Source organism: Anser anser (genome assembly GCF_964211835.1).
Source record: "Anser anser genome assembly, chromosome: 16".
Taxonomy (NCBI): Eukaryota; Metazoa; Chordata; class Aves; order Anseriformes; family Anatidae; genus Anser; species Anser anser.
The window spans coordinates 12,137,950-12,163,377 of record NC_139737.1 but is presented as its reverse complement, the minus strand read 5'-3'; the positions used below and the strand labels follow the sequence as shown (position 1 = coordinate 12,163,377).

Here is a 25,428-nt window from a genome sequence, read left to right as displayed (position 1 = left end):
TCTGCTGCCCACCCCGGCAGCCCTGCATTAGTAGGCTGCCTGCTCCCCAGGACGTGGGCCACAGGGAAAGAACAAACACGAACACTTTCATAGACTCTTACGGTAGCCATGACAGAGGACTTGTTCCTCTCTCTGCCCAGAGTGACAAGAAGTTCCCCAGTATGGCCAATAATGATGTAGAGTTCTCCAGTTTTGAGCAGAAGATAGGATATCCTGACTGGGGAGCATCCATCGTCTGGGCAGACTCCGTGGCCCAGTGACGGCCATTACCTTGCGAGCACTTCAGTCAGTACTAACCAAAGCCTCTCTATAGCCAGAGAAGAGCCTGTACAACCTCTGCTATTGGCTGGACCAGACAAAAACGACCATAAACCAGGAGATCATTCAGACTGGAAGAAGATTACTAAACTACTCAGACTTTTGTAGGCTTGTGCATGTAACATGAGGTCATAAACCCCTACACGTTCCCCCACTAAAGCACCAGGAGCTCACAGCAGGCAGAGGCCTGGCCTGCCCAGGGGAGCTTTGCCTTACTCTGCTTAATGCATGAATTTAAATACTATTCAGTGCATTTCCAAGACTACTTGGTGTGTACACACTACTGAAAGCAAGCAGTCAAAATCGTCATTTTGCAAAACATTAATTCAATTTAATTAATTTAATTAATTAATTCAATTTAATAAGATTGGCCCAAGTAGGCAGACCAGCAGTACTGTCAGTCCCATAACAGGAACTGGAAGTACCAATAGAGCTGCACATGAACATACAGAAGCAAACAGCCACAGGACAGCTAAAGTCACCATGGACTTGGGCAGACAACCCGTATCTGCATTACAAACAAGAAATCCACTTCCACAAAGTTCTGTAGCCATCTAAACCCAGCAATAAAAGAGCCCACCCTTTTTTCTTACAAGGACTGTGACAATTTTTTTACATGTGAAAAAATACAAAAATTTAAGTACAGTACTGGCGGAAAAATTCTCCTACAATCTTGGAGGTATCAAATAAGCAACCATCACTTTGTAGCAGCACTCTCAATAAAAGAATTTAGTGAAGTTAAACCACAAACAGCCCTAAGTCATTCAACTGACCATAAAAGAGAATTATTGATTTTTTCCGATTTACAGAATTCAAAGCACACCCCAAGTTTATTTCTACAAAGCCAATCTACCTGGACAACAGGGATGCCTCCAGATTTTAAGGAGGTTCAAGTACTAGAAACCTTCACAGGTCTCCAAAAGAACCAAGTCATTCAAGACATCTTAGAAAAGTTGCAGCTTCTAAAAGAAACCGCTCTAGAAGTGTCAGTATTTCACCAACAAATCTCTCCCTTTTTCATTGAGTGAATATACAAGTAACACGTTTTTCCTCAAATGAAAATATAATAGCAGCTGACAGACTGATTATTACCTTTCCATACCTAGTGGACAGAACTGAGACAGTAAATCAGGATGAGCTAACATAAAATACCAACTTACTCAAAGCCAAATATTTGATGAAGCACACACAAATTGAAATATAATCAGACAAGAACCACCTGGGAAATCCTGCCCTATATATCAATCATCTCCAAATAAAATCCTTCATATGTTTAAAAGAACGTATGCAAGTCAGCTAAGTAATACATTAGGACTCCAGTAGCATGCACATGGAACCACAGCGCGTATGTGCTCACGCACTAAGGACAGACATGGAATATACTGCTGCAAGACCAGCAGAGAGCCATGAAGGTGATTAAAGGATTGGAACATACAAGGAGAGGCTGAGAGAGCTAGGATAGCTTAGCCTGGAGGCAGGAAGGCTCAAGAAGGATCATATGAATTCCTTATAAATACCCGATGGGAAGGAGTAAAGATGAGTGACCCAGACTTCCCACACTAAAACACATGGAGATGGTCAAACAGTGAAATAAGTTGCCCTTGCCCACAGAGGTTCATGGGTGATGACCCTATTTTGAGTAGAGGAAGTGGACAAGGCCATCTCCAGAGGTCCCATCTCACCTCAACCCAACTGCAATTCAATTCTGATGTCAATGCCATTTAACAGGACACTTGGACAGCTCTCTACATGTATCTTAACTGTAGATCAAGAAGGGGGAAAAGTAACCTTTTAGACCATCTTTAAATGTATAGTGAGCATGTGATAAAGCTAAGAGCTACTTCTTGGTAATTTGTTGGGAAAATGGAGGTTCAGAAGCCCAATTAGATGCTACTTTTACTCAGGAAGGAAAACAATGTACTCAAATAACACTGTGCTACACCACTCAAACTTATTTTATGACAAAATAACAAACAATGACCTTGGTCCATTGTAAGTCCCCCAATGCCCAAAAGAAATGCATTAACTGCATTAACCTTTTCTCTGAACCATCTTTCTTAAAAGAATACTTGTCAACTATGTGAAAAATTGTCTGCCCTGCCTCAATGCTTCCCTCACCAGCCACTGAGCACCCTCCAAAAAGGCAAGTTTCAGAACCCAGTAATGGAGGTGCTATCTCCAGACACTGATCCTGATTCTGCAAGGTAACTTTGTGCTCCATTGCTCATTGAGGTGCCAGTCCAAAAAGCCTCCCTGAAGCTGTCCGTAAGATCAGTCTGAGCAGCTGCACAGAGGAAAGGAGCACGAGCAGACACATGGTCACGCACTCGGGTCAGGGGCTCGCTTCCAAGACTTTGCTTTTGCCTGAGGGAGCACAACAGTCTTTTCAGGAGAAGACCATCCACATCCTCTAGTGAATCTCTTTCATTTCTGCTGTTAAAAAGGCTGCATACAGTTCCTAACCCAAAGGAACTCCCCAAAGATTATTACAGCCTCCTCCTGCACACAGCTGCAGTTAAACCATGATTTATCTCACCTGCTTTGCACACAGGGCTCTATAATGAAAGCAGAGTTGCATCCAAACCTTGACTTCTATGCTTTGGCTACAAAAGGCAACGAGGACAGGAGTTTAAGATACCAAGCTGTCTCACACATTCTGGAGAACACTGGCCTCAGCCTACCATTTTCAACAGGTGTTTTTTTTGGAACCACCAGTGGTTTCAACAGGTGCACCGCTTTCTGGAAGACTTCTCTCCATCAGGAGGTACTACGCACCGCTCGCTGTGCTTATGTAAAGCTTCTGCCAGGTAATAGCAGCGGCTTTGATTTCATTCAACACTTATTCATGGACATCAGTCAAGATCTCAACAAACCTCTTAGGGATCAGAGCATTCGCCAACACTGGGAGAGACAAGGAGCCAGCCTGAGAACACACTGCACTCACTGCTTTTCATTAAGAGACCTCGAAGCATTTCACAAATACTAATTAAGCTCCCCCACGCCCTCCTGAGACAGAAAAGAAACATGCCATTTACACTAGATTTGAGACAGGGAAATATTAAGTCACCCAAGGTTATAAAACAAAATGGGGACAGGGCTGGGAACAGAAGACCTGGGCCTCCAGATCCCAAATCCCTGATCAAAGCCTTACAAAATATTCACCTAGTCCCCAGCCTCCCCAGGTGCCACACAATGTGGAAATCCCTGTGAACAGATGAGCACTGTGAAGGGAGCACGCTTCTCAACGGCATGATTTTGGTTCAACATTTCAAAGGCTTCTTCGCCAGCAAGAAAACCTCAAGTTAGATTTAAGGACAAGGTTTCATCTTCACCTGTGAGATTACAAAAATACATGCACTGAGTCAGAGCTCTTTGGTTCTCCCAGAAAACCAGGGGCACAGAGGGCTGCAATACACTTAATTCCAAAAGGTTAATTAACAACAAGGTACCACAAGAGACTGGGGAAGGGGAAGGCCTTGATTCATGTTCGTCTTAAATTCCATTTTAAATCCTTCCCCTGTGTAATTACACATATATTACACAGTGTTCTTGCACTCAATTTGCCTCACCATAAAGTGAGGGTGTAAACATATTCTCTTCCCCAATCTCTCTGGAATAAAAATTATCTGAAGAGAGGTACCCTGGGGAACAGTACTCAATACAACAAATAATTCATCTGTATTTATTTCTTTTTTAAATGCATTGAAATGGAAAGAAGGGAGCAGAGTCAATGTCAAGTTGTACAACCATAGCAGTTTGAATATGCAATTCCTGCCCTCATCACCTCGTGCTATTGCATTGCTGTGCCCTATGGGCACGTACTATCAGTACACTGCAGTTCAACTTTCCAGGCCTCTGTCCTGTCCTGAAATCCCATGAAAAAAAAGAGTAGATGCCAATTACAAAGTCACCATTCTGGCATATCCCGAAAGCAACAGCCTTCCCTTCCTTTGCAAATTAAGTAACAGTTGAAACTAAATCCACAGCAGCAGGAGTGCGTTAATCCCACCACACCTCTCCCAGCCCTGTAGTGGCCAGCCCCAACTCCCACAGCACCAGGCTCTTCGCCACGCGCTCCCTGCAGAAGATATTCTAGCAGGCAGAGGCACTCGGGGCTCCTTGGGACACACAACATAAGCTGAAGCCTTGGAAAACCAAAATGAAACCCGTGAGCGGACACCGCAGCCCCCACCACCAGAAGACCCGCTGTGCTAGGCCTTCCCTTCTCGAACCAGCAGCGTGGCACGGGGCCACCACAGTGCAGGCTTCCATCTATCAAACGTACAACATTGAAGTTTTAAGACTGGATTCTTTAAGAAAAGTCCTGTCCTAGATAAAGCTCTTTTACAACTGTTTGCATTAGTTAATTTTTCTTACTTTCTTACTCTTCTTAGCAGAGAGCTGTTGCAGGGAAGAGGAGAATTTAAAGAGGATTTCTAATAAATCCATTCACCTTTACGGCCTCAGAATAGGCACTAGTCTGCATATTTATTAGGCACATGTTGTGAGCACACAGGCACACACCTGCTGCCACAGCATAATAAATTTCTAGAACTTAACTTAGCAGCACCGAGGGGCATTACAAGAGGCACGCTGGACACAGAAGGAACAAATGGCCACTAGATATGGCTCGTGAAGAAGAGAGCAGAATAAGGGTAATGAATTGAAAGCCTGAGGGTGTATAAAGAAAGAAAAAGTTTGTCAAAATCCATACGTTCTCAACTGTGCAATAGAGTAAATAGAGAAAAATAAAAAAGGGAGCGGAATTGAAGCTAGTTTTCTGAAGACGTGAATTCCCTGAAGTTGACTGATAAACAACAGTATTTCTCACCTCCTTTTTTCTTTAATGGGATTCAAATAATCAATTCACTTTAATTGCAACAGCACTATTTTCCCCACCCAAGCGAACAAAGCACAGGATGACCTTAATTGCATATAACAGGCTGTTTATGATTCAAACAAGTAAAAAATGATTGCACCACAAAGCATCATGTAATAAATACAATTATAGACAAACAGTCCTACAACATCAAACCGCAATTCATTCCAGTCCAGCTGGCTGCTTGCAGGTCAAGCCGAAGCCTCAACACCATCCTGCACAACCCTCCTCCAGCACCTTACAAAGCAGTTTTTTGCACAGCTCGCTGGACAAGCATTCAAACTCTTGCTCCTACATCTACCTTATAGGTTCTGGGGTGATACTGTACAGGAAAAGGGGAGCGGGGTATCGTGCAGACCAGCTCACAATTGCAAAGCAGCAGAAAAAAGCCCCTGCCCACGCACTCTTGCAGTCCCAGAAGAGAAGCCCGCAAATTACGGTCCACCTCTGGCTGGCGATCGGCTTCCCCATCTCAAAGCAAGACTAAAACAGTACTAATGAAAACAGGATATTTTTATTTTTATTTTAAATCAAGCTTTCTGAAGGGTATTAATTGCTCTAGCAGAAAGGTCATCCACAAAACCCCGCATCAACCCTTTTGTAGTTCTGACATTAAAGAAAAAAATTACCTGGTCACATACTCTTTTCTGCCATGGGACCTTTTGATGTTCTGTGCAAAAGATGGATGGTACTTACTGAATGAGCAGCTATTCAATATTTTGTTTTATTTTTATTGTTAGCTGCGTGACCCCATGCGTTATTTACTGCACACTATGCAAACTGATCTCTACAGAGGTAATTATCAATTTCCTCTTGAATTTCTCTATAGCTATAAAATTTCTATTCCCTCACAAACATTCACTACACAGCCCTATAGCACTATAGTATGATCTCCCACTGCTCCCTGCTTTAGTGATTTGGGGATTAAGGGAAGATTTTAAGGGAAGATTCCCATTAATTCCATATTCCTCATTTGAAGCACCCAGGGCTTTGCAGAATCCTCGACCTGCAACATCGCCACATATGAGAAACAGCACTGCTGATTTCAGCTGCAACTATCTTATGTCTTCTTAAGCCCTTCAGATATTAAAGCCTGTGTCTAAAATCAGGCCCCACTGGGATGACAGGCAGCAGCCACCTACCAAAACTGTGCTTTGAACAATTTACCCAGAATCATTTGGGAACTCTGAGTTCCCACAAGTTGTGATCCTGACCCAAAGTCCAGTGCTGTCAGAAACTTACTGGCCTCAGCAGATATTTAACCAGACGAATTGAAAACAATTGGGAAGCATTGGTGTTAACATCACTTACACTTCTTATATGCTTAATATGACATGCTCTTTTTCCTTAGGATAGCTCCTCCACCTTTCCCTCTTCAATAGCTGTAGAAGTTAGACATTGGGAGAAAAAAGCCTGCAGTGGATTAATCAATTTTTTTCTCAAGGAGTGCATTACTTTTTCTCCGCAGAAGACAGTCAATTATTTTGTCCTGTCTCAATTAAAACGACTCAGGCAACAGGGTTTCCACCATCTCCTTTGGGATACAATTCTACAGTCGCATGGATATGTGAAAAGATTTTCCTAATGCTCAAAGTAAATTATGCTCTTGTTTCAATCTTATTCTATTACCCTTGGTGCACATTAAATAATTCCTCCTCCTTCCCTCCGAGGTGCTCTCCCTTTCACAGCTCAATTCTCAGTTGCAGGTCCAGAAGCTAAATATATTTAAACATTGTATACGTTTGCTCAAAAGGGAAGAAACTCCTGGTCACTTCTAGGTCCTCTCAATACTTTGTCACTCTCAGGAATAAGATTAATGCCAGGGAATATTCCAGGCAGGAAAGGAAAATCCCAAGCATTTAGTAAAGGCAGAACATTTCACTTGCTGCGCATGCAGTTTGAAAAGCGTACTCGCTTCTTCTAAAAGAAGTCATGCTCACACTCAAATATACCATCACCCATCAGTCCTCTCAAACTCTCAGCAGCACTCCCAGATTTTTCCCATCCAACTCAAATTAGCTTTCTATACATTTATGCCAGATCTATACTGTGATTTTGCAAAATCGCAACTTCCCAAGGTTGGGGCTAAATTTTTGCCTGTGATTAACTTCAACCTGATGTTAACCCTCCACTCTTCACAGTTTTAAAGTTTACCATCACTAAGAAAAGCTTACAAAGGAACTACTTCTCAGTTTTTCCTGACCTTTAATGAAGATTATACTCAAAGCCTGATCCTGACAAGTAATCTTCCCACCATCACCTATCCTATGCCTACCATGTTACAGGTATGCTGCTATACACCGAATTGCTCAAGTGTTCATCTGCACTCTAAAGAGATGTTAGATGTTAAAAGGAATCACACCAGGCCAGCAGGATAGGCTCTGAACTTGCATCACCTCTTGGCAGCACATCTGTTCCATTTCATACACTTCAGGTCCCAAACACCTGCAAGGCACCCTGAAGCCAGTAACCACGGGGAAGATATGAAGGGACACAGGGAAACTGAGCCCTGTCAAAAAGCTTGTGTGTATTTAACATGGTTATCAATAAACGATCAGGAGGATCTTCTTAGGGGGTGAAGGAAAAGGATTTATTTTCCTACCACAGGAGCTAGAGCACTTACATAGATACAGACATAGGAACCACTGGAATGAAGACAGTCTCTTAAAAAAGAAAGCAGGGAGTGATTTAATGTGGCTAGCTGCTGAGTGACCTTCAGCCACCGCCAAGACTTGGTTCCAAAGCATTACTTTTCAAACATTTTCAAAAATTACTTAGTACTATTGATAGATGAGCATCAGAGTGCAAGATTAAAACAGATGTCCGATGCAGCTATACTCAGTATGTTAATACTTTACACTAAACACACAAAGAAATGTAAATAAGCATATTAGAGAACAAAGCTTTCCTATGTGCCAGAAGTTTTTATTATTAAAACGATGAGAAGTAGAGACTATTTTAAAAGGGTTACTTTTGCTCTGCAAGTTCATTTAAGGACAATTAATTATACTTTCTTATTTTTGCAGGCTCTGGCCTTGGCAGTCTCCAGGGTTATCCCTGTGCCAACAGAGACAGCATTTGTTTATTTCGAAGCTTTCCGCTTCTCTGATTATTGCTACCACGTGCTGATATCTGTTAGTATATAAACCATCTCCCATTTTTAAATCATATAAATATATATACACACACTGTTTCTCCAGGAGACCCTATTTATAAGGGAGGCAATTTAATTGGGAAGCTGGAACATTGCTTCGACTATTATTTTCATAGCAAAAATTCCTTTAAAAAGTATACATGAGGCTTCCTACAAAACTTATGAAACCTGTTATTTTGCACTAGACAATACAGACTGTCCCCCCACACACACACATGCTGGAATGTTTGAACCTCAAGAACAGCAGAACTGCTCATTTCAGAGCAGCTCTTTTCCTTCAAATCAATTTTCAAAAAAAAAGTCAGGGCTTAGTTGGTTTGGTTGTTGGCATTTTTTGGAAGGAAACAGCAGCAAGGAACATGCAGCTACCTTCAGCCTGCTGATGGGAGTGACGCCTCCCAGAAGTTCACCTCGGTTTGGCTGCTGCATGTCATAGCTGGGCAGGGAGGTACCTGGACATAGCTGCTGGGGTACAGGCAGCAGCAGGTAAGTGTTTTAGAAAACAAATGTCAGCCTTTGCCTTTTACATGCTTATCCTTTCTCATTACTGAAATAAGCAGCGTGTGACCCTACCACGAACACAGGAGCATTCACAGAAAGATCTCTGAAGCACCAGTCGAAGAAGAGTAACACCAGGGAAAGCTTGCTCCTGTCGTGTTTTAGGCTCTTAAAGTGTCAGTGACTGGCAAATGTAACAGTGAAATTCACTTTCCTAAGCAAACGTGGAATTGGTTGTTAGTAAATTAAAGATATTTGCATCAGCAAATATTTTTGGTTTGTGAAGAGAAGCTCAACCAGTTTGATAAAACACCACAGCGCAGCTGAGGAAGGACAACAGAAGCCAGGCACTGCAGCCCATGTTTTGGCCAAAGGGCCAATATTCACAGCAACAAGCTCTCTAGAGATAATTTTAGCTGACAAACTTACTGCCATCACCCCTGCCTTCTCCTTTCCAGGACAGACATGCCCTGGACCTACAAGCATCAGGAACAGCAGCCAACTTGTGACCTGTAGCTCCTGTCTGCTTTCCCAGTCCCGTCCCAGTCTCCCCTTACCTTTCCCATTTTTTTCCATGCTTTGTCCCTTCTTCTTCCCACTGCCATAGCCCCACCACACAGCACTTCCATCACCTCCTCGGAGCATCCCCCTGCCCCAAACATGTCAACATCTCAGCTGCCACCACCCTCACTGCTCCTATTTCTTCTGTTCTTTTACAACTTAGAGATGAAAGCCTTCTTCAGGGTACAAAAATGAAGCATTTGTGCCTCTGAAGCATTTAACACAGGTGGCTCTTCAGCTATTTCAGAGTTGTTACACAATAAAGCAACCAAATCAGGTTTAAAACTGTAAAGAGAAGGAAAAAAAAGGACTGTCTATTAAAGATGCTCACTGGGGGTACAAGCTGACAGCCACCTCTCAAGGTGCCACCAGGCTCCTGAGCATCCAAAGCACGCAGGTCTTCCTGCCAGCCAGAAAGGCAGGCACATACACCTCCTGGAAACGGAGCAACTCGCACAGACAGCATCGGGAATAAGCCCAGCCAGGTTTATACAGGTGCTGTTTAGTTCTCAGGAACAAAAACTTCATTTTTGAAGATATAACTTCCATCCACAAATTTAAAAAAAAATACCAAGACATGGCATATTTCCACAAGAAACAACTGACTGTGGTGGAAATAGGTAACACTTCAGTTTCATCACCAACTGCTTCTGTTAGGGCATTTAATTTACACCTAGAAATACTGAATGAGATTTAGGCTGCTGGCACCAAGGCAGGGACATGCTGACAGAAAATACCCGTTCTGGAGAGGTGAACCATCAAGTACAGCACCTTCCCATCTTGCTGACAGAAGTACTCTTCTGCTTACCCAACAAGTACTGCTGCGATTCCAGTAAATACTCCTATAGAGCCTCACCTATAGCAGGCACATTCCATTGATCCCCTTCTTCCCCCCAGCTTTCAGCCATTCTTCTACTGGGCAGTGACAGCCCCGTGCTCTTTCACCAGACACTCATACCATCAGCCGTCATCACTGTCTTAAAGAGAGCTGCACAGCACAGATACAATCCTCAGCTTGGTGCTTTCTCATTTAAAAGAAGAGGAGCCTGAAAGTACTACGCACACAGCCACTGTACTTGCCTATTCAGGCCTTTCTTTCCATTTGCAAAGCTGCTGCCTCTGTCCCTGAGGAGCTGACCTTTGAGTTGATACTCAGGGAACGAAGCCGCACAGCCACGGGTCCCTCCAGGAACAGGGCTGGCTTCAGCAAGTCACCAAAAGCACGTTTCAAGAAGAACAGACCCAGTACAGTGCAAAGGCCTACTCCTGCTCAAGCAGGTAATAGCATTTTCTTCCCATTTGAGAAGGGCTGATGCCCACATAAGAGATGAACGCTGGTTCAAGTGGCAGTGCTGCTCTGCATAGTGCCACAGAGGACGAGATGAGCAGAACTCGGCTGTTGCTTGCCTAGCACAGAGCTGTACGGGCACAGTCACCAACTCGCAGCCCAGGGCTGCTTCCCTGCAATCCAAAGTCGCCCCTTGGGATCAAAGCCAAGATAATGACAAGGCCATACATGAAAAAAGCCCATGGTAAACTCCACTCGTTTTGTTACGTAGGATGTGGAGACATTTCAGCTAACCACGAGCTGCGATATAGGACGCCGAGCGCTTCCAGCACACCATAGGCGGCACAGCAGAATAAAGACTGAATAAAGATGTTCACGTAACTGGAGGCTGCTCAGGCTGCAGCACTGCTCGGTGCCCACACATCATCATCAGCTGTCAAACCCCACTGCCTTTCTGAGAGATCAACTCAAGATTCAGGAAACAAGAGCCAGGTCCCGCCCGCCCAGAGCTCACAAGCAGCTTGGGCAGGAACTGCACAAGCTGCACCGCTCCAAGCGGCGGCACAGTTCCCCGAGCCCGCCTGAATCCCCACACCTTGAGTCCCCGAGGTCTGTCTGGAGAAAGGAGGAAATCCAGCAGCTGCCCTTGGAGCAACTGACAAGGGCCAGTTAACAGAAAACGAGAAAGCCAGAGGAGGCCAAGCACTAAGCACACTCTTCCTGGGGTTTCTTGCTGCCCCTTTGACTGGGGCTTGTTCACAGGTAGCTTACGCTCCCCGGAATTATGTCGTCTTTAATTAACCAGGGCTTTAAGCAACACTTACAGTCATCATCTCCGGAGGTCCTTCTTTCCTGTAACTGGCTGACCACGCTGCCTCTCCTGGAGCATGCCATGCCCTGCCAGCCAGCCTGCAGAGCATCCGACATCTCCGGACCACGGTGATGGATAGAAGGTATTTACCAGATATTAAAAAACAAGTGGGCCTGATTAAGTGATGTATAGTCTGATTAAGACACAGTAATCATCCCTCCTACCATGAAGATATATGATCTTTAGGGCTTGCATGCAGTAACGAACACCAGAAGCAATTGCTCACTGTGTTGTTAGCGGTGTGCAGAGGGAGAGGAACAGGCAGTACAAAGCCCGTATGGATGCCACAACTGAGCAAGTGACATCCAGAAGTAAGAGGCAACACAGGGCCATGGAGGTCACAGGTCATAACATAAGGTTTTTAAAAAAAAAAGTATCTAAATGGAGTGATATCCAAGCAGTGCCAGACAGCAAACAGGGAGCGCACCAGCAGTAGAAAAATAAGAGAACTGGGAAACGTGAGTGCCACCAGAGACAAGTGACTCCTGTCCAAATACTGTGGCTTAAATGAGGCAAATAATACTGCTCCATAAAATGTTCAGAAACGCCATAAAAGCCAAGCACACCAACGTCTTCCCAGAAACGACACCGCAGAAGCAGGAAGCATCAATCCAGGAGCTGCTCTTGGTGGAAGCGGAGTGCTCCGGTACCCCGAGGCCAGGAGCCACGAGGAGCCCGGGCTACAGCCCCAGCGGGTCCGTAACAGCAGGCGACCTCTGGGCACTGCTGTTCCGTAAATCCTCTGTGAGGAGAGCCTCATCCATCAACACACCTACAAGCACATTTTTAAGCTTCAGCACATTGCAGCTGTGCATTACAAGACACTGGGGAAACACACTGAAGCGGTTTCCATAATAAATTAAGAAATCTCTTTAAAGGAGGTATGCTTTATACACAGATACAGTCCTGCTGCTCTTCGCCCAAATACCGTGAGTTTTTATGAATGCCAGCTAAGCTTCAGGATTTCTACAGCAAAACAGGGGAGTACTGGTATTCCTATTGCTCGCAGGAGCAAGCAAACCCACATACACCCCCACCACATCAGACATCTCTGCTCTTTTTTTAGGAGGTTTCTGTTAAGTCAGCCTCAGATTTGCTCATTGCCAAAATATTTGAACTCGGGTGCTAACGTTGCACACCTCTCCATTTTACGCTCAGCACTTCCCATTGAGGCACAGAACAATGCCTGCCAATACATATCAGTGTACCTCATTTATAAAATTATAATGGAAGTTACCAGCCGCATAACAACTATTATGATAAATAACAAGCTTGAAGAAAGCCAACACAGAGAGACTCAGCAGCACAGGAATCCTACGCTGAACGCTGTTCACAAGGACTGTCAGTGCAATGCTGAACAGATCAGTATTTTTTTCTCCACTTAACTGGATTTTATATACAAGAGTAGTTGTTCCCGTAAGAAACAACCCTTGTTCCTATTTTTTTGAGGTTCACGAAGCCTCAGACCTACATCTTTACCACTATACAGGTTTCCATGGTAACAGATGGCGGTGCCTTCTAAAAAAATAGTATTATGTTCTAGAGAAAGTATCCCGAGCCGTTCCCTTAATATTGCTGAAAGCTGGAGCACGTGGGCCTGCACAGAGAGAATTAGAGACTCTGAAAAAGTACAATTAAACAAGCAGAGCTGAGGGGCCTTCAGGAGGGTGGGTGGTAAATAAGAGCTCTGTTTGTAAGGGAATTGCAACTCAGCCTCACGAATGCCTTTGCGCTCCGTGACCTTTCGCAGCCGCTGAAGAAACAGGCCGTTTCACAACATCACCTTCTTAATAATAATTGTTAGAAAACAAATCAAGGCAGCCAGGAATGAAAAATAAAGTTGAATCGTAGTGCTAACAGTTCCCCAGAGGGAGCAAAAAGTGATTATTGAGTTAAATGGCTGCATTGTTAACAATTGCCACACGCAGGAGCTTACTCAGAGATCCATTTTTCACTGCCAATTTACCAACAGCAAAAATCCACGACCAAATGAACTTGTAGGAAATGAATTAATTTTCCTCAAAAGAAAAAATTCATCTCCCCTCTTCCCTGCCAAACCGTGCGTAACGAACTAACTGCCCCAGCCTCATGAGGTGCAGCAGCCTGCAGGCGGCCGGCCGCACGCCCAAGCATCCCAGAGCTCTCCCACAGCGAAACAAGCAGTAGGAAAAAGGAAAGAAAATTAAAATCAACACTGACATCAGAAGAAAACCAAGTGTCCAAGCTGTCTGGTGCTCAGGTGAACAGTCCCAGCGTAAACCCCCCGTCCTACTTTCCCCCAATGTCTTTTGCAGCTGGGAATGACTTGAGTCTTGTTTCTCCACTCCCTGGCATGGAAAACACAAGAGACTGGAGCAAAGTGCCCAGCAACTGCAAGAATATTCCATGTACTCCGTGGGAGAAATGCCGCACACATGCTGGCAGCAAACAGCATTTCCCCCTAAGCCAAGTGCCTTTATTTCTGTGATCTTAAGGAATCCACAGTTACTAGAATTATCTGGTGCTACTTCTATTTATTCTGAGGAGCAGCAGAGGAATTAAATCAGCACCTGACCCTAAAGCTAACAAAAAGTTTAGAATTAAAAGCATGCCTCTACTTATAAATACATACAGAGCCCACGTGCAACTGAGAGCAATTGCTGGGGAAAAGTTATAAATAGAGCAAAAGCGACATTACATAAGGAAATAAATGTGAACCAGCTTCCTCGGTATGAAACTAGATACTCCAAGCAAGAAGCCATCAGCAGGCTGCTGTAGCTTTGGAATATTTCTGGTTTCATATGTCGTGGGTAACACGAAGAAGAAACCGTGCGAGTCAGGCAGGAATTTAATGCTATTTTGCCTCGACTCGTGGCTTTGCTACTTGTTAACCCAGCTGCCAGGTAAGAAAATAAATTTAGAGAACGGCCAACTTCTTGCACAACGGTTTTTCGGGATGTTCGACAAAAGGCTGCTGAACAAACCGATTAGGCTTTGGGAGGAAAAAAACACCCAGGAGAGTGGAAGCATCTGCATCCTAATCTTATGGAGACAGCACCACCCGATGGACGATGCGGGGACGCGCCGGTGGCTTCCCTGCTGAGGACCCGACAAACTTCACCGAAATTTAGGAGACAAAGCGCATCTGAGCAGCTTTTTTTTTTTTTTAAACCGCAAAACTCACGACTCTATGGACAGAGTAGGGACCGCTACACTTAACGCCAGACTCACAGCCTAAGAGGAGGAAAGTTCCATTTAGCTTCATTCACACGAGCAGCTCAGAAAGATTAAAATAAGCTGCCCTTGTTTTGAATGGTAAAAAAGTGCACTGAAATAGGAGGCAGAAGGTAATATTAACGATTACGAAATCTCACGGTCACTATTGCTGCTGAACTGGTGATGGAAAACATTTAACGGCCTTCTGAAAATAGGGATTTGCCAGGTGTTTAAGTTCCCATGTGTTTAGCTCATATTATATTAGTTTCCCTCAAATTGTTTCTGCCCCCTAAAAAGTTTACCATTTTCACAGATCAGCCTTTTTCCCAAGCATCTGGCTAAGTGATTTATCAAAAGCCAAGGATCTAATCTCAACTGATATGGCAAGTGTCGAAAAGACAAAAATGCAGTTGGAAGAGGAAGAAGAATAGCTCCACGTATTGCTTACTCAGTGAAGAAGCTATTTAACTAGGTTAGACTTCCCAGCCTCCCTAATAAATCAGCGGACCCGTGCAGCTGCCCAGCAGCACACGCAGGGCTGTGGTTTCCCAACCCGTGCTGACCGATTACGGCGGCCCCTCTGCTGAGCTGGGGGGTCCTGTGCCCAGCCGGCCCCTCAACACCAAACTTTTTTGGCCAGACCGCGCTGGAGATATTTGAAGGTATGCACAGAGCTGGCTACATGCTCAGCATCTGCTGCTCTGCGCGCCAGTTCCCTTCCAAAGCAGCAAGACAAAGTCATCGGAGCTCCCCGAGTCCTAAGCACGATCCATCGCTGCTTGAGATGAAGTGGGCTCCGGCGTGCTGCAGGCAGGGAAGCAAGCCTCGAGCACGGAGAATGCTCGCTACCAAGCAACATGGCACAGGGAGGGCTGATTTCCATTAAATACACAGACAGGAAAGGTTTTGACCAAAACTTGGAAACCTAAATACAGCGAGTCTGAGGAGCAGGACACGACAACTAGTTTCTAACAGAACGAAAAACCAGGGAGGAAATTCCATATTACAAGAACCAAGGGAAGCCCAAAACCAGGCGGATCGCTGCTTTTCCCCACGAAATGGCACGGGGGGGACAAACCTGGCACCTGGCGCCCCCCAGCAACGCGAGGTGTGCCCACAGGAGCCGGGGGGGGGCCCCGCTCCTCCAGCCCGGGGCCGGGCCGGGGCCAGCCCGAGCAGCTCCCGCAGAAAGTTCCCGGGGCTGCGGGAGGCAGGGAAGGAGCCGTCGGGGAACTTGGGGAGAGGCGAAGCCCGCTGCCCGACGAGGAGGAGGAGGAGGAGGAAGGCAGCGGCTGCTCACCCTCGCCAGGCTCCCGTAAAACCGGACTGGAAGCGCTGGGGGGGCCAGGAGCAGGGGAGATGCTGCCCCCGTACAGACAGCCCCCCGGACAGGCACAGACACAACTTCCCGAGCTGCCGCCCCCCCGAACACCGCCGCGACCCCGGGCAGCTCCCAGCACGGGGCAGGGGAGCTCGCCCCGAGGCTGCCCAGGGCCGGCCCGAGCTCCCTGCCGGCTGGGGGGGGGCGCTCCGGGCGAGCTCCCCCTGCGGGAATTCGGGAGGTGGGGGGGCGAAGACGACGACCCCGGGCCCCTCACCTGCGAAGCCCTGTCCTTCCGCCTTGGGCAGGAGCTGCAGCAGGAGGAGGATCGCGGCGACGCCGGGCATCCTTCCGCGGGCTTCACCTGCCCCCCCCGGGGCCGCCGAGCCGCCGCCGCCCGCCCCGCATCCCCCGCACCGGCGGCCCCGGCAGCCGGAGCCGCGGCGCTGCTCGGAGGAGCCGCCGGAGTGGCGGCGGGAGGAGGCGCGGGGAGCGGCCGGGAGGCGGGCAGGGGGCGGGGGGGTCGGCGACGGGCGGGGGGGCTCCCCCCGAGCCGCCGCAGAGCCGGCCCCGCCGCGCTGGGGGCAGCGGGCAGGCACCCGGAGCCCCCCCCCGGCCCCTCCCCTCCGGGTTAAAAGCCTCCCTCCGCCGGGGGGGTGCGGGGTTTTTCCTCCTCTTTTTTTTTATTTTTTTTTCCCCTTTTTCCTATTTTCTCCTCTTCTCCCTTTTTCTCCCCCTATTTTCCCTCCTTTTTCCTATTTTTCGTTTTCCTTCCACTCCCCTTATCCCTATTTTTTCCCTTTTTCCTATTTTTTCCTCCTTTTCCCTATTTTTCTTAACCCAAGCCCAGCTGCGCACACAAAACCCTGCTCTGGGCAGCGGCTGAAGCACAGCAGCGCACCATTGAGCTGCGGGGTCCCTGCCCCTGTCCCCAATTCTGGAGGGGGGGGTCCAGTGGGGGCCGCATCCACCACGGCTGGGGGTACAACCGCCCCCCCGGCTACAGCCGGGCCCCAAGAAGCTGCAGGTCGCAGGGGGCCCCTTGTCAGCAGCGGCTTACTCGGCATTCAGGGCTGAAAATAGTAATTTTCATCATTATTCACTTTCAGGAGAGTTAACGGCTAAATACCAAGTCACGCCATGTACCGCCGCGCTCGGAGGCTTTGTACACGGGCAGACACAATCTGGAGCAAAACGCTAGGAATCGCTTTCCACGGGCAACTTCTTCACCAAAAAAACATGCCTGGTAAGCACAAAAATCAGGACACATCAATAGCGATCAGCCACCTGAGCTCGGATTTGCACGGCGAGAAGAGAGCGATGGCCACCTCGCCCGGGATAAAGAGCCTCTTTAATCATCAGCACAACAGGAGATTATTTCCGACAGTAACTCAACTTCCCAAAGAAATTCCAGCGCTGCTAGGTAGGCTTTTTTCCCCCGACTACTTGAGGTTTAATAGAAAGCTGCTTCCTCATTAAATTTAATGCTGCTCTCGGGGCAGTTTCATCTCCCCTCTCCCCGTGCCTCCTCTGGCTCCTTCCTCCCCCCTCCTCTCTCCCCCGCCGCCCTCCCCTCCGGCTGCCATGGGCAGCCCTCAGCGGGCATCCCACGACCGGCACCCCCAGCTCCCTGCTCACGGAGCTGCGCTGGGAGGGCAGGGAGCTGTGCCTGCCGGCAGGACCCAGCCAGCAGCGCTGGGACCAGCACACAGGCTCCTCGTCAGCTGGGAGAGCTCCTCTGAGCTTTTAGGGCTCTCTGCAGGAGCACCCCGATGTGCTGCCGGGTCCAGGCCAGGTCCCTGCCCCGGGAAGGTGGCTGGGGCAGGGCGCTGCAGCCCGCTCCTGGGCCCTGCGGGCTGAGCAGCGGGGCCACAGCACCCTGCAACAGCAGGGAGGGGACACCTGCAGACAAAGCACTTGCCTGGCTGCCCCACTGACCAGCTCACCCGCAACAGGTAGAGAAGACTCCAAAACCACCACAGAGTCATTCAGGTGAGGTTTTAGCACTGCAAGATGTCAAGGTTGGCATTTTGAAGTCCCTGTTAAAGCATTTCACATCGCAGCCCTGGTCGGGTCAGGTGAGAGCAGTTCCCTGCCAGCCAAACCCCACCGAACGGAGCCCTCAGGAGCTGCCGATGCCCCACCTGCTCCCCAGGGGAGGGAAGCAGCAGCCAAGAGCCACCAGTGCAGGTGACTTTGAGTACAGAGCAAAGCCAGGGCTGGCACCCGCATCCCACACACAATTTGTTTCTTGCCGAAGTGCAAGGCACTACTTCCACTGGTGCAACCTTCCTTTCGGAGAGCCAGCAAGACCACCTACAAAGAGATGAATTTACGAAGAGATGAATTTCCTCTTCCAAAGGGCACGCTTGTTCTGCAGAGCGAGCTGTTTATTTACCCTCTCAGAAGAGGGAAGAGAGGAGCTCCCCTGCCCGCTGCTGAGGCCATGCGAGGGCAGCTCCATTGCTGCAGGGTGAGGGCCTCACACACCTTGCTCACGGGCAGGATCACTGCACCTCCACACAGACCAGACAGAAACAGGGGGCATGAGGAGCACGGGTACCAGTTATTTCACAGTAGCAAAGGAGTAGAAACAGATGCAGAGCTACATTTCACTAGCACCGAGCACCCCACTGAGATAGGGGTTTGAAAGGTCTGAGCATCCTGCTCATAACCAAATCCCCACCAGTCCAAAAAAGCCCTCCATCACTGACGTGCAGTCCTTTCTGTAGGTGTCAGCATCACTTCAAGAATTGTGGCGTGCCACTGTCTTCTGCTGAGTAAATGGGACAATCCCATAAACAAGTATACAACTGCAGATAAAGGGAAAGCAGAGCACAGAACAGAGGGACAAGGAGATGGAAAATGTCTCTAAGCTAAGTCACAGAAAGGATCCAAGCAGTCAAGCAGGTGTGAGCAGGAACTGCAGAAGAGGCTCTCAAAGTGCTAAGGACCGAGGCGTGAACCATGGAGGTGATGTCGAGAGTTGAAGAAAACAGGATCAGCGGGCAACTTGCAGAAAGCAACCCTAAAATCAAGTGATCCCCACTTGTCTCCACACAAGTTCAAGAAGCAGCACAAGCGAGCCTGCAATGTGTTCAGAACAACAGCTTCATGTACTGATGTCCAAGGAGCTTAGGGAGTAGAAAGAGAAGCTTAAAACTTCTTCCAAAGAGAGGTGTAGAGGTGTTAACCTCAGAGAGGTGTGCATCCCAGGCAGTGTAAAGGCACTGGAAGATTGGATCCTTACCTCTACAACTAGTAACCAGAAAGGTTAGAAATGAACAGCCTACAAGGGTCTGGAGAAAGGACTGTTTGGGAGGGACAGCCATGTCTTAAACATCAAAAAGTGCAAAGAACGAACTTAGGCTGAGTTAAACACCTTATAAAAGGCTTGTCTGAACACAAATCCACTTTCTTATGAGAAAGAAAAACAAAGAACAAGAGAAGATGCAGGCTGATTGCAGAAGAGTCAGGATAAACTGAAGTTACGCAGATATTAGCACAAAAGAGCCAAAGCCTGGTATGAATATTTCAGTTTGATTCCTGTTCATTACAATGCTGAGCCAGTACCAGCCTAATTGCAGAAGAGCAGACGCAGTACCCATACTGAGCGAGGGGAAGGGATGCGGCCAGTACCGGAGCCACGCGCCTTCAGCAGCATCCAAGGGCCTTGGCAGAAAGTATTACGAAGGAATAAAGTTGAGCTCAACAAAAATAGGTTAAAATACAATACAATCGAATGGAAGTTAAGCAAATCAACACCCCACCCCCCAAATTAAACAGGTAATTTTGTAAATACAAGTGTGATCAGGTCACGTTTATCAAGATTTTACCAAAGCATCCGATGGAATAGCACAGAAAAAACCAGCTTTACTACAGAAAAATGCAGCGAGGAACTGCCCTGACAGAAAGGCAGCAAGACACAGGGCTGCAAGCAGTCTCCGGGATGTATGGTTAACATTAGGGTTCCTTTAAGAGTCTTGTTAGGTTTAATTTTTAGATTAATAACACTGGTTCTCTTCCAATGAAGTGTACTGATGACACAGCCAACAGCCATCAGTAACGCAAGAGGACTGTAACAGGCACCAAGACAACGACGGTGTCTTTGAGGACTGGATGGATAGTAGAGGGATGAAATCCAGCCATAAAGTAAAAAAGTTGCATTTCTGCAGATCAGCCATGAGAACACATGCTGCAGACCACGTATATATTTTTAAAAGACATGCTGAAATAAAGATATTTTAATATATCTTTAAAAGACATGCTAAGTAAGTAGTTTACAGCCCTGTTTGAAGCTCAGGGGTTCACTCGGCTACAACAGCGGTTCGACAAGTCAAACAAACCAGGGACAAGCTGTGCTCCAAAACTGACACGAAGTAACAATTAACATACCTGATGATATATGTACATATATAAGCAGTGGCCTTTGCAGCTATCGCAAAGAAAAGCTTACAAAATGGTCTCCCTAAATCTTTCTGAGATAGTGTCCTATGTGACATTATCTTGTAAAAATAGCAAAGAGGAGCTCTAATTCCATCCTGGGTGCGTGTTAACATCACTTATTTTGCTGTTACTAGCAATTCAAGCAAGGTCTCAAGTGGCTTAAAAAAGAAAACATTAACATAAGTTCTAAAGTTTTCTTGAGCCTGTCGCTTGAGGCTTCTTGACTCCACAAAACCGTTCCCTTACTGTGTCAGATAAGGAAATGTAATCCTCAGTTTTACCCACCTGCAAACGATACAACTTGCCCCCGGAAAACAAAGTGCTGAACAACTGGAAGCACTACCGCGTTTTGACATTAAATGAATTTAACCCCCAAGAAAAAAAAAATCTTCTCATGGACTTGAATCGATATATGTTTTTTAAATATTTAACAAACAAATTAGCCTTTAAGTATCCTAGTCTGCTACCAGGTTAAAAATAGAAGCGTGTCCCCTGTAGCACGCAGCATCCCTCCTGCCTCCAGCAGAAGGCTGGCTCAGGCAGTGGCCAGGCTGCTGCTGCCCCCCATAGACAACACAGCTCCTAAAATAAGAGGAATACTCTGCAACCTGTGCTGCTTTTAAGGATAGGAAAACATCTTTTTGCAGTTCAACGTACTACTTTGGTGATGCACTGGACACAAAAACACGCCTGCAACTGCAGTACCTGGGCACAGGCAGTCCTAGAGATGCCTGAGGAGCTTTGTTCCACAACCACATCACTTCCCCCACCAGAGCACAAAAATCCTCCTCTGCCTCGATAAGGCAGATGTGATGTTTGGTACACAATCAGCCTAATCCAATTCGGAAAACTTCTTTTCCTCCCCTAGGGCAAGTATTACACATACAAATTTACAAACACACGCCCCACGTGCAGCTTTCAGCACAGAACTACCTGTTCCACGATCTCTTACAAGTCAGCCAGAATTCATGGAAGAGAGCAGCAGGTAAAGCGCCCCTATAGCTCAAGGGGCAACATGGAGTTTCCATTTCCTTCTGTCGTACCCCATAAATCTGGGTCTAGAGCACGCTCTGCTAAGTTTTGGCTGTCACAGGTGTGTGGAAGGGCACTAAATAAAGGAAACCAGGAGAACAGCACAAGGTGTTGTGTTACTTCCAACTTTAACCCATCTGTCCTTCCAATTTAAATTTATTATTAAAAACTGTCTCCAGCATTGTCTCCAACCCTCTGTTACACGTGCACACGTGCCCATGCAGGCAGCCCACCCGCAGAAAACAGCAGCCCACACCACATTACAGACAGAGCAGCTACCAGCAGGCTAAACTCAGCTATTACTGGGGAGGAGACCCGTGCCCAGCTGCCTGTACCCTTCAGGTGTTAACTTGGTGGGAAGGAAAAACACATGATGCATCAGCACATTTGTAGATAACTATGTGCATAAATACAGACCCCAGCTGTCTTTTTTAATCTGGTTACATGATGAAATCATTAATCGATGTCAGACACATGGGCATTGATCTCTTATGCCTCATCCTCATTAAGTTTCTCCCTTTCTGAAGAGAAAAACCTGAACTGCCCACCATCAATTATTCACAAATACAAGTTCACCTTTACACTAACACAATGACACTTTCCAGGAAATGCCAAAGCAGCCCGGACGTAGCAGTTTATCTTGACAATGGCCGTATCATGGAAAAGCAATATATTAAATAATGCAGGCAGACAAGCAAGCAGAAAGGTACAGCAAAGCAGCAGCGCTGAAAATGTCAAACAGCCCAACAGCTCTTCCCCATTAGCTGGGGATTTTGAACTTGGACACTTTCCGCATTATATAGGGAGACCAGGGGCTTCAGTGTTGGTGTCCTCTGCTAAGTGTCTTTGCAAATGAAACACCTGTTTGAGACTGCAGCTCAAAAATTTATAGATAATGAAACTGCAAAGACAGCTGTAATGCACAGTAATTGGTTTGGTGTCTGCAGCTTACCAGTGTGCTGGTTTTGGAGGGCTGAACAGCAAAAAAAGACAGCACCTGGGTCTCTGCCCTGCCTGCTGACGCCAAGGGATGAGACCCTGTGCAGGGAGAGGTGATATTCCCTCTGGAAAACACCTGAACGCACGCAGTGGAGAAAGCTCATCACGTGCAGGTCCAAGTAACAGGGAGAGAGAAGTCAGAGCCAGCCAAAAGGGAGCCCCCGTCAGCAGCGCAGCTCAGGGACCGTGAAGAGCAGGAGCAGATGCACAGCCAGGCACGGGGGGATTCAGCACCAAGCACCCAGCATAGATGCTGCAGCGCTTGCAGGAAGCCACTGTATTTGCTGAAAGCAAACCCGAAGGACAAGGCTGACACTGAGGGAACACGGTGGGCAGGGAGAGATTTGCTTACCTAACTTTTTTTTAAACCAACACTTTCCAGATTAGCAAATTTTCAGTATTTTACTAAGTCCATTATTCTAGCACTACTAACAGTGCTTCCATGGTAAAGAACAAAGACGAGGGATGTTGGTGTCATTACTGCCATCTTCTGACTCAGTAGTACCTTGAGCATATTTTTCTACATAAAATATTTTTCCAGCAATTGTTATTTTTAGCAGTTTTCAGAAGCACTGCACAGGTACAGCTCATGCTCTACCGAGATTTCACTGCGTGCACATGCTGTGATGCCTTCCGAGCACCAGTCCTTAACACTGATCCTTTTTCCCATTAAAATCATCCAAGAAAGTTACATTTGATGTAAAGTTTTCTTGTATTAACACCGAAATAGAGATCTGGGTTGCATAGGGATCACCAGCACAGGGTTACATTTATTCTACATAATTTTCCAGAGGATGCTGCCAGCAGATGGGGAAGCAGGTGCCTTCTCGTTAAATCACAGGGTACAGGAACAGCTCCTCCAGGTAGGGCACAAATTTGTTGCTCATCTCCAGAAATAGATATCAAGTTTGTCAGCTGTAAGGAAGGGAAGCCAAGCAGTTGCATTCCAGTTCAGGCTACTGCAGTGGTTTCTGGAGCGCTCAGCAGCACGAGCTCTGTTAACCAGCATTTCTAAAAATTTGTGGTCAAGGTACTTCAAGATCACTTAAATTCAGAAAAGTGATCTTATTCAAGTTCAGATGCAACTTCTCTGCTTTTGGGAGCTTTCTTCCCCCAGATATGACGACCAACCTCCCTTACTGCCATAACAGAGGTAAGTAACAGAACTGGGGCTATCACACGAGCACCTCTGGATCAAACCATATTCCCCTGCCCAGTACAGGTTTTTACCCTTTGCCATGGACCTTTTTCTTTGAAATAGAAACTTTTCCTAACCCTTGTGCTTCAGCCTCGCATCTAGACATGCCATTAGTTTATCTCTATACCAAAGGGGGTTCTGCTTAAGAAAAGGTGAAAGAACAAGCCATGCTCAGACACTGCACTCTTGGAGACAATAAATACCCCATTTACAGGGAAAAAATAAGCCAGCTGAGGTATCTCAGCAAACGGGAACAAAAAACCCTACAGATATTTTGAGCTTTCTAGAATTTGTACCAGCTTTTTTCCAGCTCCATGCCAACATGGATCAGCTCTCACTTCTTCGCTCTGTTTCCTTACCTTAATTCCCCTCACCCTCCAATGCATTTCCTTCTGCACTCTCCCTCCCCCTTTATTTTACTTACCTCAGGTGAATGTATTACGAATAACAGACCTCACACACCACGTGCTGTCACCACAGCTAAGTCTTACAGGGCTCAGCCCAACACAAGCAACAATCAAGAGCCTCGCTGCCCTGGGCTGACAGTGCGGGGTGAGAACAGGACTGCCCCCAGGGGACAGCCGTGGTTGTAGGGCAAATGCATTCGTCCCAGGAAAGAGCCTCGGCCTTCCTCCACCAGCAGCACACTGAGCCTGGAGCTGGAAGCTCCAGAGAACATCAACTGGGGCATAGGAACAGGGGCTGGGTTAAACCAAGGCATGGCAACACGTGTACTTTGTCACATCTGTCCTGGAAATAGGGGCTCCTCTGGCACAGAAACCCCGTGGATACAATGCTAAGGGTAACGGGCCCATCAGGAGCAACCCCAGTAAGTGGTCAGCAATTAACATGGGGTCTGTCAGAGGGTGACAGGGCAACCAACACTTCTGTCCCCATTCACTGTGCGTTCACACTAACAGCTCTGTGTCACACACTGCTGCACCAATAAAGCCAAACAGCTCGTCCTTAGGAGCCAAGTAATCGATTAGGAAGAATATCGGGTGATATTATGGCCAACGCTTATTAAGGAGGAAGAAAGGCTCAAGCTGGTAACCTGGGCTCCCCCCCGGTCACCAGCATTAGAGGATGTCCTACAGCGAGGGCAGAATAAAGGGGTCTTGGCTTGTTATGAGCCTGTATCTCCCACTGAAGTCTTATAGCTATTCTAATTATAGCTTTTAAAAATAAAGCTAAAATATAGCTATATACAGGCAGCTGAAGTCAAGGAGTGTCATCCCACACTACAGACCAGTGAATACAGCCTGGCATCAGGCATTGTACCCAGCCCAGTAGAAAAATACACATATTTTGAGGCTGGACTTCATAAAACTATTAAAAGAGCTGCCCATTTCAGATAAACATGTGAATGAATTTAGCTTTTCAGCTTCCTAAGTAATCAAGTGTCTTTGCCTTAGTAAGTGCTTGTAAAGCAATCAAGAACTGACACAATAACCAAATGTTTCCCTAATACTAATTATGACTCTTTAGAAAAAACTCCTCTAATGCTAATTTCCTACTTGAAAGCCAGTCTTGCTAGTTATTAGATATTCTTCTTGCTATCGCTATCAGTAAATTATTAAACAGCTGACCAGGCTTTGTTTTAAAATGATTCTCTTATGAAGCTCCCTAATATATTTACCATGAATACTGAATGATTCTGAGGCCTCT

At 46.7% G+C, this 25,428-nt stretch overlaps 1 protein-coding gene across 25 annotated transcripts in view; it reads right to left on the bottom strand.

Annotated features, from left to right (window-relative positions):
* PTPRT (protein tyrosine phosphatase receptor type T) overlaps positions 1-25,428 on the bottom strand; it is a 572,020-nt gene that overhangs the window by 437,254 nt on the left and 109,338 nt on the right. The window contains exon 1 of one of the 25 annotated variants that reach the window (XM_083801716.1): positions 16,363-16,556. The exons of the other annotated variants lie outside the window; for them this stretch is intronic. Coding sequence (XP_083657842.1) covers positions 16,363-16,432 — 70 coding nt within the window. The 5' untranslated portion in view covers positions 16,433-16,556. Of the gene's footprint in view, positions 1-16,362; positions 16,557-25,428 lie in introns of those variants that run through there. 25 annotated transcript variants of the gene reach the window in all.